At 42.5% G+C, this 12,737-nt stretch overlaps 1 protein-coding gene across 4 annotated transcripts in view; it reads right to left on the minus strand.

Moving 5' to 3' along the window:
- The window catches only part of PLPPR4 (phospholipid phosphatase related 4), a 35,287-nt gene extending 24,144 nt beyond the window's left edge, over positions 1 to 11,143 (minus strand). The window contains exons 1-2 of one of the 4 annotated variants that reach the window (XM_074598250.1): positions 10,321 to 10,378; positions 9,675 to 9,740 (exon numbers count right to left, since the gene is read on the minus strand). Coding sequence is in view for 1 of the 4 variants with exons in the window: in XM_074598247.1 (XP_074454348.1) it covers positions 10,951 to 11,028 (78 nt within the window). In the remaining 3 variants the exon portion in view is untranslated. Of the gene's footprint in view, positions 1 to 9,674; positions 9,741 to 10,320; positions 10,379 to 10,950 lie in introns of those variants that run through there. The other 3 variants (XM_074598248.1, XM_074598247.1, XM_074598249.1) reach the window with 3 other exon arrangements.
- Positions 11,144 to 12,737: the final 1,594 nt, after the last annotated feature.

A 12,737-nucleotide genomic window follows, 5' to 3' on the forward strand; every position in this document is an offset into this window, starting at 1 on the left:
TTAAGCCATAGGACTTTGCTATTAATAATAATTAATGTTATTCATATTTAAAAAGATTTTGCTGTATTGAGCTAGGAAGCATGAGAAAAGATGATCTCCATTCCCAAGAGCTCAACAAGGATGTAAATACCTAGATATCTTGTAAGAAGAAAAATAAAAGGTGAAAACCTCCTGTTTGTTACATAGTGCAGGCCAAACCAAAAGAGCATTCAATAGCACAATAACCTCTCTGAACTGATGGGATATGTAACAAATCTTCCTCCTGGACAAGAGCCACAACACGTATTGTCATATATTGCACAGAAATGAAAGAAGAGATGGTTGTGAGAGGAGTTCAGAGGCAGGAGACAGCTGTTCAGGTTGCGCACTTCTGTGGGACATCATGTGATTACTCCTGAGGCTGTTTTGAGGTGCTCCTGGTTTACTTGTGAGGATTAAGATTATCCAGGACCCACAGTGACAGCCCCATTTGTTGCTGGTCATATGATATAACCTATGCATGGAACCCATGCTGGTCCTGCCCAAACCCCACAAGTTGGCTATCTCTTAGCCACCAGGCCCAAACTTGCTGGGGCACCCCAAAGTAGATGGAAACACTTCTGTTAAATTACCCTATAATTAATTTTCCATGGCTTCAAATGCATGAAATGAGGAACCTGTAGAGCTGTAGCCCGCTAAATACAGTGTTGTCATTGCTACTAACAAGCCACAAGATTTTTTACTGAGTTTGCAAGGACTCAGGACTGGGGCTTGTCAAACGTGCTTTGTCTGTACTTGTCTTGAGCTGCCTGGAACTTTGTTTTTATTTGGTTTAATTGTAACAGCAGTTTTTCTAATGACCTGAGAAATTAGGCTATGCCTAGTTTGTTTTACTTTCACATATCTTTGTGTGGTACAACACTGCATGATTTTTACATATATATATCTAGTAGTAACAACTAGTTATTCTGTATAAAAAGAGCGCATCCCAAATCCTTTGTCAGGACCAGTATGATGTTGATGGCAATTCTTCCTCACTGTAGGAACCACTTGGGTTCATTTTTGTGTTCGCTAATATGCTTTTACACCCTCCTCTTTCTCTTTTGGTCTGTCTTTTCACATTATATTCCAATTTACTATATGTGGCATAGTTTACGTATATTGGATACTTGTTCTTTGTACTCTTTTTTACCCCTAAAATCAGTTTTGCGAGCTGCAGTTCTGCATTTCTTTATCTGACCATTGGGCGAGTTGTTTATAGCCTTAAGGTCTCCAGTACCAGCATACGCCCCATCTCTTACCCTGTATTGTGCCATCTGTAATGCAGGAATACAGGTCTGGTATGACAGCAGAGGTCTTGGAAATGGGGCAGTGGAAGGCCACGCCTTAGGAGGAAAGTCTTATTGGAGTGGATTGAACCATAAATAGCACAAGGTTGTCCTTTGGACAGGTCAGCATCTGGGGCGCTGACTTTTGTCTCCGGCCTTCCACCAGGCACAAACCCTGTTGCTTTGAAAGAAACACTAAACTTCTTGCTCTTGAGTTAAAATGTAGTACCTTTAACTTTACTATTCCACAGGGTCTCTGCAGACCTCTAAATTTCAAATTCAGGGTGCTCCCTCTCCTTAGAGAATTTGCAAACAATCAAAGCTTCACTAAAATGACATTCTCTCTGCAAGTGTTACAGGCAAGTCAGTAGCAATCGGATATTATTGATGGTTTCCTAAATGACACTATGGAGACAGTGAGGCTCAAACCAAAAAGAAAAGCAACAAATAAGCACACACTTATTTCTGCCCCGCCCCCCCCCCCCCCATTTCTCTCTTACCTTGAAAGACTACGCAACTGGATACATACATAATTCAAAACTCTCTGGGAAGTAGTAACTTCTCTAAATTCCCTTTCTCTAAAACTGTACACTGGTATATATCTAACTCTTGTGACAGCACTTAACTAAGCAGAGAGTCCATATTTACCTTCAGGAGAATAACATCTTAAAATCCATGGGCTTTATGAGCGTGTCACATACGCAACGGCATGAACAGGTTGTCCAGAGAAGTTGTGGATGCCCCATCCCTGGAAGTGTTCAAGGCCAGGCTGGATGGGGCATTTAGCAGCCTGATCCTGTGGGAGGTGTCCCTGCCCATGGCCAGGGGCATTGGAACTAGATGATCTTTAAAGTCCCTTCCAACCTAAACCATCCTATGATTCTATGAACCCGTTTTGTAGGTTGCAGTTATGTGACCTCTCCTTGCTTTGCTAAAATGCGCTACAGGCATTTCTCCTTATTGTGAACTCATATCCAGATCCTGTGGTACTGTTCTATTAGGCTGTTTGGGCAGTTACCAGCAGACACTCTTTAAATATGGTTTACAAAAGTGATTAGCCTGGGTTACATTTCAGTCAGGCTAAGTGGGGGGAAAAATGAAATGCGTCTCTTGTAATTACAGTTAAATATATTGAAGTCACGGCTCAGTGTGCTGGCCAGAATGACTTGAGTGATTTTTCTTGAGACTGGATCTAAATACAAAGGCTGTGGAATTGATTAGTTTTACCTGCGTGTATAAAAGATAGGCAGAAAACAGAGAAGCAGTATGTATGTAGCTCTCCAAGGAAGTCAAGACATGATTAGCCAGATGCAGAATAAAGATAATATGACTAGCCCACCTGTGAAAAGGGATTAAGGGATGCCTGATACGCTATTTGGACCTTTTATATTTCGTAAATAATTTTTACACTTGGATGGCCAATAAATTCTTAGATCCTTAGGTCGTTCTGCAGCCCTTCCACAGCAAGCAAGAAGTTCCTGAACACAGGAGCTGCATCCTGGTGTTTCTCTTATTTTCTGGGAATTGGGGAATCTTTGTAAGCAATCAAGTAAATAAACAGGATTGCCTCAGAAAGATAGCTAATGGATGCCACTGGTTTGTCGTCATGGAAAAAATACCAGCTAAGTGCTTGGGAGAAGGATGGTCTATTTAATAACTATGTTGTGTTAGCACTGCCAGGCTGTAGCATTGTGGAAGATTCTATTAAAATGTATCCTAAATGTCAGTCTTTGTGCCAGAGAATTCATGGTCTAAATGACAAGGCAACAACAGATGGATGAGACAAAAAAAAGGGCTGCGGTGGGTTGGAGGAGACAAGGTATTCCTATTCTTAGCCCACTACTAACAGCAATTGCAGCTTTCAACCGCCCTGGCTGTTGTCCTGTTGTACTTTGCTGTGAGATTCACAAAAGACAGGAGGAGAGAACGGATGGAGGACAGGTCTCTTTTATCCAGACAGGAATGAATACTGAGGTCATGACTATGACTGAATACCTTCCAGAAATAGGTAAGGAAGAAAAAATGGTATCAGCCCAAATTCTGCCATTTTCTCTTGTTTTTGAGAACTGATGGGCTCCTCACCATGGCTTCTGCTCAGGTACAGGAGTGCAGTACCTTCACCATCAGTCAGACTGCTGTGCAGGGCTGGGATTAAGACCAAGCACAAGCTCAAATGCATTGCAAACAGGACTGTCATGAGGACTTTTGAAGAGATGGTACTAAGCACAGGATGGCTTAAGAGCAGGCAACTTGCTTGACCTGATAGATTTTTTTATGTTCTAAACTCAAATCTGAAATGCCTCAGGCTTACAAGAGAGGGTGTTCAGGCTTTTCAGAAGTTTAAAATTTGCATCTGTATAAAGCTCTCTGAACTCAAGTTTTTGACGCATCTTGTCCGTGTTTTGGATCTGGATTTCATCCGGCCCAAAGCTGTAAGGGACCGGTCTTTTCTCTAAAGGAGTTTTACCTCACCATTGTCTAAGTTTTGTGGAAACTAATTGGAGTGACATGATACGATGGTCTTTCTCCTCCTAGATTTAACACTATTGGATTTAATTTCAACTCACAGTTTAATTTCAAATCTCAGGTATCATTGAGATTATTATTATTAAATTATCCTTATTTCCAGCATTGATTTCAGAGTTTAATTGAATTGTTCAGTGACTGCCAATTAGAGTCTAGCTTTAGAAATACAACAGATATCTTTGTGCAACTCCTCAAACCTCTTGATCTTTTGCCAAATCTTAATAGAAAACCTCTCAGTATGTGTAAGACCAAAAATAGAGGTGATACATCAGTGATAAAATTCCTAGTTATTTCAGAAATCTTAAAGTCATGCTGAATGCATGATAATCCTAAAAAGTGCTTCTTTCTCTTTTTTTATAAATGTACATGAAGCAGCCATTACACAGAGAGAAAGTGACAAAAATTGTTTAACAAAAATATTCTCATACAGGAATAATCCAAAAACACCTTTAAAATATTTCAATTTAATTAAGTATATGTGCTTAAATAGAAAGCAAATCCTTAGGCAGAAATTTTACAACACAAAAACCACCATGAATGCATTTCCATCCACTGTGACTTCAAACGTAATTGATGATTCATTATATTAATTATGATTAATTATTATTATTGATGAAATTAATGATTAGTTACAACCAATGAATAACTACAAACAATGAGATTTAGGATATTACATATACTGTTGATTATGAAACTTCTTTTATGCTCCTGCTACAAGGTTATGGTAAATCAAGAACAGCAACACTTCAAAAAAAGGCGGTTGTTTTCGGGTCAGAGTGTTACCAAACTTCAGCTAGAAGTTTCCTTGAAAACCCCATCTCTAGGGGACAAAGCTGCCAATCCCTACACAGTACTACAATTCATTCTACTCTCTAAAACACACTGGTTGACATACATAAAAAAAAATAAAATTCTGTGGGTGCCAGCCCGTCTCCAGTGGCTTACTCCCACGCTGTTTTGCCACATCTGAACTCCCCATAAATTGAACTTTTAAGTGACAACATCATCAGTCAAGATTCAGCGTTTGAAACAGCTCAGCTCCTGTGTACATGAGGTTCCACAACAGGCTGTTCTTTATTAATTTTGGCTGCAGAGTAACAGATCTTTAACAATTATAGAAGAAAATCCCAGAGAGGGGTGTAATTTCTTTCTACTTTTGGAAGAGGTAATCATTTGGAAAAAGGAATGTCCTTTAATTTCTAACATTTTCAGGCCTCCTTTTACTACTGGGATATTAGGACAGTGTAGGACTGAAAAGGGGGCAGGGCTTTCTTTCACTATTAACTGCTCAAACTCTGTACTTGCCAAGCAAGTAGCCAAGCACAGAGGGAGATCTAACATGTGGCATTTGCATTTTTCTTTCCCAGGACAGCCCTGTCACAGGCCTGACACTCATCAGAGCTCAAAGCTGGTAGTATGCAGGCTGTATGGCTCATCTATAAGCACAGAAGTGACGTAGAGGTCGTAACATTGATGACTTGGCCAATGAATTACATAGCTGCTTTGAATGCATAGCAGCCTCCTCAGGCCTCAGATAGCCTCTTAATATTTTGGGGATGCTGATCTCTAATGCACTGTTACAAACAAATCTGACATCCATCCTCTGTGAGTCAGCCACATGACAAGGTCAGCTCAATAAGCAGACTGTTAAGTGTATTTCTCCTTCTTCCTCTCCCCTCACACATGGTTGACTCTTTTGAGAGAAAAAGCAACGTATTTGGAAAGCATTACGCTACTTCCACAGTATGGGGAGAATTTCATCTTCTACAGTTGGGGTTTTTTGTTGGTTCACCCCCCCAAGGCTAATTTAAGCATAACAGAAAACCTATCTAGAGATAAATGTGACTACGCTTTGCCTCTAAGACACAGCAGTGTAGTTAACTCTTACACTAGGCCAAAACATCCTGTTCTTAGGAAGAAAGATTTAGCCCTATAGTCTATTCTCCCTCTACTCTTATTCTAATCACTGCACTCCTTTGGCTTTTTATGTCTTTTGCAGTCACACCTGTACATGACTGGTAGGTGACAAAGTGCATAATTTAAATGTGGTGGGTCATGCATGGTGGAATAGCTGAAAAAAAATTCCAGATGTGACTGAGAAGTGGCACTGAGCTACCAAGTGATGGGTACAAACATTTGATGTTTCAAACCTAGCTCTGTCCATGTATGTTAGAAACAAAAGGAAATAAAGCATCAGGTGCTGAGACAGTGAACATTCTCTACATGCAGTTATTTCAATGGAAGCTGACGACCTCCTGCGTTCTGCAATCTGGAGTCCTACAATGATAACAGATCTCTGTGCTTTCTGCTGGTGAGAACTCCAGCTCCTTTGGGGAACAAGAAAAGTAAGTGGTCTTCCAGTACTGAAAGAAGTGTTTCCAAACAATTCTGGCATGATTGCCTCCTGACTGTGCTCCGCAAAAAGAAGGTGCCTGTATCTGTATGCATGCATCATACACAAGAGTCTAGAAGACAATGTAGGGAAAAAAATTAACTGTGCAAGGGACATTGTCTGAAACATCTCCAATTTTAGTCAATGTAAGTTAAGCATCCATCAGAGGAAGACTGTGCCACAGGAACACAATGTAGCTGGAGAATAAGTGCATCAAGTCATTCAGATTGACACCACCTGCACAGGATGAAGAAATAGTGCCACTGAAGTTCAAGGCAAAATTCATAGCGACTTCTGCAAAACCAGAATTTAAACCAGGAGTTTTTGAAGCGGGATAGCATGGAGAAAGACAGTCTTTTTCCTTCATCAAGAAGAAACGTATCTGTCTGTCCTGCCTCTAAAGTGTGACCATTCTGCCAGGAACAGAAACTACATAACCCTGGAAGTTTTCCAGATTCATATTAAAATGCAAGACATCTGTATTTCTTCTGTAAGTGAATACGCTTATGATGTGCTCTGACATACGCTGAAAAGAAAGTCAGTTAACAAAAAGCAAAACTTATTCTGGGAATACTAATTTTCAGTGTCTCCCAGAGGCATGTAGACTTTTTACCATGAAAACCAATTCCCCCTAGACCAGAGGGACTATGAATTTTCATGGCAAGTTTTGTCTTTCTCAGCTATGCAAATGAAGCTCAGATAACCCATACAGTCTACAGAACCCTAAAATGCCACAAGCATAATTAGGACTGAAACAGGCCAAACTGCCTGGCAGTGCCAATTACCATGTGCTTCAGCTGAGCGTGGCGCACAAGGCAATCTAAAACTATTCAGCTCTCAGGAGCCCCTGATCAGAGGCTCTCCTAAGCAGAAGTATTACCAGTGCTTTAAAATAACCTCTAAAACATTCTTATGATACATACGATAAATGATCAAGTTATTTCCTGTTATGAATCATGAAACTTGAAAACAGGTAATTAAAAATGTGTTAAGATTTATTTCGTAATACACATTTGTTTGCCTCTGATGTTTTTAGATAATGAGCCATCCACATTTTTTAGAAGTTCCATCTCTTCATTTTACTGCCTTTTCATTTCTGTCTTCCAAAGCTGTAGCCTGACTCCCCTTTTGCTTTTCCTGTGCAAATGAAGAATAGCTGTAGCGATAACAACAGTCTTAAAAGGGGCATATTGGTCTTATGTTTTAACTCTGTTGTTGGTAAAATTTGCTAATTGGAATTATTCTTAAATTAGACTGAAACCAACATCAGGCCCAGAGTATTTCTTTTGAAGTTAACCATCAGTTGGCCCACATACATTCTATGTAATCATATTTTATCCAATCCTGAAAGTTGCTGCCAGCAAACACATTCATTTACAGGAGTTAAGTCTCATTCATAACACGTTCTTAAGGAAATTAATAGCAGAAAACCCTAAGTGTCAGAACTGTATTTGTTTGCTGCTATTTCTAAAGGTAAGGTCCTTCTGAAGTAGAGAACCTGTCTTTACTCATTCTGCATGCCTGAATTATGTAAGTTGTTACAGATATTTTTTTCATTCTTTAACTGTATATTTTATTTCTGTAACATAAATGCATCCCTTTCCTATCTCTTTGGAATTTTGACTTTCTCCTTGACCCAACATTCTTTTTTCCATCTCTTTCCTTTTGTGTAGTGTTTGAGAGAAAAAGCAGCACTTTTTTGTAATGTATTTTCAAAACAGTCTGCTTTTCCTTTGGCCTACACCTCCTAAATCTTGATGTAAAATGGATGACAGAAAACCCCAATTTTCTTCTTTGAAGGTGCAAACCTAATGTGCTATCTTTTTTTTATTGCAATTCAGGGTAGGGAGGGACTATGCATGGGACAGGGAAAATTAAAGTGAGTGGCAGAAGAAAAAAACCCATAAAAGAATAGACAGCATTCAGAGGAAAGAGGCTGAAAGCCTGTTTCCCATCATCCATTCAACCACCATTCATGAAATTAAAAGCTTTAAAAATCAGAGACCCTTAATTAAATTGGGTAAGTTTTGTTTTTAAGCAGTTGGCTGTTGGATCGCATTAGGAACTTACCTCCTGCTTACAAAGGAAATCCACACTGGGTGACTCCTCTGTCCCTTACATGTGCAAACTTCTCATTGCAATTAAATTATCTTTGATTAAATCCCTCTTTATGAGGAACAACTCAAACCTTTGGCTCTCCTTGAGCCAACCACAGCGGAAGAATCTAAGCCATCATTTCCTTTTTCTGATGCTGTTGAAGTGCTGGCACCTGCCTGTGCTACAGAGCTCTAGAAAGGCATTCTCATTAGTCTGATCAGAATTAGCGCGTGTGTGGGTAAATGCAGGGTGGGTGTACACCAGTAGCACAAGGTAAGTGTTTCTTTCTAAATATGATATGAATTGTCACCCTTTCACTCAAGTGATTTGAGTACTCAACTAAAATGTGGGAAATGGTTTCAGATCCTCCTGCTGTGTAATGGGAGAGGGCTAATAACTCACCAAAGAGTTTCCTAATCAATGTTTAGGCTCAGATGTATTGTAGTCAGTTTTTTCTCTTGATGTTGGTTTTACTTGTATGGAATACCTATGTGTTCATTGGTTCAACAGGGGCCGTAAGTCTGCAGTTCAATAATTAGCACTCGCTCCTGGGGGAGAAGGGCTTGCGCAGGCTCTAGACTCTGCTCCTGTGACTAACATAGAAATCCTAAAAGTTCATTAGGAGACCATTCTAACTCCCTCTCAGAGCAGCTGGGTGTTGAAGACATCTCTACCTCTTTTTAGATCTAGCTTGTAAATGACTTGCTGAAGGTGTTAGGAGCCCACACCAGAGTGGAGAACTCGCCTGCTTCTTGTGGGACCTGCACACAGAGCTCAGCTGAAGTTCTTCATTGCTCGCAAAATCTTTTGCCTTATTCCTTTAACAGCTACAGGGAGCTTCTGAAGGAACTATAAGTATGCAATTAATATTATATAAGGCAACTCTTTTGAGCAGCATGCACACATTTTGTGCTGCTGCTCTGTATTTCATCCCATCTTGCTGCAGGCCAAAGCACAGCCCACCAAACAGCACAGCTCTGTAGTGTCTCGCAGGATCTCTACATCATGTCTTGCAAGAGAGTTATGCCCAAGCTGAGGTCCAGCAATCTCCCATCCTTTTTGGATTCCCAGAGATAGCACAGAGTGAGGAAGCCCCTACCTGTCTTTAGGGGCTTCTCCAAGCTTGACCTCTCCCTCCTATACAAGGCTAACATAAGATACATGACATGGCAAGTGCCTTCCATCAAAGGGCTTTTCTTGAGCAGGCCTGATTACATTGATAGGCTGCATCTGATGGTTCCATATAACCAGCCTCTGCAAAACTTTCCAGTTGGTGCAGCTTACTTTGGGTTAGCTCCTGACCATGTCCAGGTGCTTAGGGAGCACAAGGGACAGAGACACTCTGCTATTACCTAAAATCCTTTCTCAACCTGACCCCTTCTGCCTCCCAGAGAACCTCCAAAGTCCTTCAGGTGCACCTGAAAGAAAATAATTTTTGCTTTATATTTTACCCAGTGCTTATATTTTAATATTTTATACATTAAGTATTGTATATAATTTTATGCCTTTATTTAGCATACAAATTACAGTTAACTTACACCATATTTTACCATTAAGTTCACGGAATCACGGAATTTCAGAGTTGGAAGGGACCTCTAGAGATCATCTAGTCCAACTCCCCTGCTAACGCAGGACTGCCCAGAGCACATTACTCAGGACTGCATCCAGGCGGGTCTTGCAAGTCTCCAGAGAAGGGGACTCCACAACCTCCCTGGGCAGCCTGTTCCAGTGCTCTGTCACCCTCACCGTAAAGAAGTTCTTTCTCATATTTGATCTCATATTTGATCTTCATGTTATTTTCACTGTCTCTCTCAGAAGTAAGTTACGTGGTGCCTCAAAGTGCCTCAGTCACTCCCCTGTCAGTGGGGTCACCTGAAAAACTGCTCAATCCATAAAACATTTTTACTTACTTACTGCTGTGCCATTAAACAAATTCACATCACACAAATCTCCTTAAGCCTAAACTGTTTCTACTCGTGATCTTATACAAGTACATACGTGACTGTGCTTTCTGGGGGGCTGAATGCCTCCAAGCGACACACCAAGCAGCGAGTGCCTCTGCAACTCCACCTGCTACCAGCGGAGCAGCCATAGCAGGTTTTGCTCTTTAAGATGTGCCGAGAACCTCGTTCCATTTTCAAAACAGACACTTTTAGCTCTGTTAGAGGAAGCACGTAATCCAGGAGTCAGTAAAAACATACCACTGATTATCATTTTGAGAACATTTCTATTTTCCTAAGCATTCCCTTATGAACGTGATTTTTATTCTGCCAAAGCACCGCAAGCAGCATTTGCCTAGAAGCCAGCCCTTCTTGAAACATGTCTTCCTCCCGAGAGGTTCCTGTGCACATAGCATGATTTAGTTGAGCAACGCTTTCATTTTCTGAATAATTCGTAGAAATAATTCCCACTTGAAAAGACTGCAAGGAAGAGGTTAATTTATGTCTGCTTCTTATGGGGGGCTTCGATGCTGATTTCGCCAAGGCAAAGCGGCACGTAGGGATTTTGCATCAGGCAGTGGGGAACCAGTGCCGAGGCGCGCTCCCTCCCCGCGGAGGGGCTCCGAGGCGCCCCGCTCACCGCGCCCGCCGCCGCTCCCGAGGGCGGGGGGGGAACACCGCCACTCACCTCCACGAAGTAGAAGCAGGGCAGGAGGGTGACGCTGTCCTTGGTCACTTTGCCCTTCTGCCGCTCCTTGGCGGACATGCTGGCGGGGGGCTGCGGGGCGGCGGCCCGGCGCTCCCCCGGCCGCTGGCAGCCGCCCGCCGCGGGTCTCCTCCGGCCGCCGCCGCCGCCCGCTTGCGCGTGCCCTGCGCCGTGCGCGGGGCTGACGTCAGGAGGCTGCTCGGCGGCGGGGGTGCGGGCGGCGGGGGTCCCGGCAGCCTTAACTCCTTCGCGCCGGGGCTCTGCCGAGCGTCGGAGCAACCGGGGATGAAGGGGAAGCTCCGGGGATGAAACTTTGGCTGCAGCAGGCGATTTGTAAATGCACACTGAGACGCCTGAGGGGGATCCCTGCGGGCATGAGGGTGCACAGGGCGGTCCATGGGGAGTTTGGTGCTTTTATCTTGTTTCTGGGAAGTCTTTCTCTGAAACGGAGTAGTAGAATGGCCTTGAGAATGCCATTCCTATGTGGCCAATGTTTTCTTGCAGGTATACTCTTTTTGAGCTCAAGTTGCCAATGACAGATCACCCCAGCCCCAGTCAGGGGCAGTGGTGTGGCTGGGACTGGGCAAAACTGAGCTCTTTAACCCCACGTGCAATACTGAGAAATGTGATTTCTCTGATCTGTGAAGGATCTGGTGCAGTTCCTGCTCCAATCTTAAAGAGAACAGAATTAACCTGAACAATCGTTCCCATGGTGAAGTGTGTTATTTCGAGATCCTACTTATGGATCAAAGTTTGCAGCCTTTTCTCAGGCAAGCTCCTGTCGATGTCAATGAGAAGTACCCTGGTTAAGGCCTGCAGGAGTTCTCTGTATGAGGTAGCATTTTCATTCTTTTGTAGCACGCTAATAATGTCTGCAAAGGTTGTCTTATGCTTGTAAACTTATTCTTGCATTGTGGTGTTTAGCTTTAAGGAGAGAAGTGTGACTCAAGCAGTCATACTTTATTTCCTGTCCCTCCTTTTTTTAGGGGAACATGGGAAATAACCTGTTGTTCTTGATGAGATGGTTGCTGGTAATTTGGCAGCTGCAGCTGGTGTGCTATGGCAATGGGGGTGAGGATTCTTACTAGCCCCCTTTCTTTTCCAGCTGTTCTCCTTTCATTTACACACAGAGGATGTGCCAGTCCATGCTCTGCACTGAACAGACAAGCAAAGAAGTTTCTTAAGAGGGTAAAAACAAAAATGTACTCCGTGCTTGCAGGCAGGTGTGGAAGGCAAATCTGTAGTCGGCCAGAGCTGCAAGAGGTGGCAAGTGTTGCCATACCAGCACGTAGTCTTGTCCTAATCCTGTTAGGAAAGATTTCCAGGGTTTCTGCTGCAGGGGACTCATTGGTACTCCTGTGAGGGGCAGGTTGGGGGGCTACAGGCAGCAGAGGTGGCCAGGAGGGTTTCTGGGAGTAGAGGAGATGTGAGCAGAGGAGGTTTGTGCCCAACTATTAGCAATAAATTTCAGGAAACTATTCTGGGCAGTGTGGGGTATCTGTTGGTGGTTCCTACCCATCAGTGGTCTAGCCTTTAGGTAAAAAAGAGTCCTTTTTTGTTAGCCTTGCTGCTAGGTTATTCCAAGTGAAATAGCAACAGTTGAGGAGCCATAGCAAGACTTTGCTACTGCCAAATATGTAACTATTATTGGGGAGAATGGTTAATGAGCAATGGCCACTTAGAGTTGCATTTAGTGTATCAGCCTCGCTTGTTCTGAAATCATGAGTCTGTCTTGAAAATCATTAGCAGACACCATTAAAAATTACTCA

The sequence above is a fragment of the Larus michahellis genome, chromosome 8 (assembly GCF_964199755.1).
Source record: "Larus michahellis chromosome 8, bLarMic1.1, whole genome shotgun sequence".
NCBI classification, from domain to species: Eukaryota; Metazoa; Chordata; class Aves; order Charadriiformes; family Laridae; genus Larus; species Larus michahellis.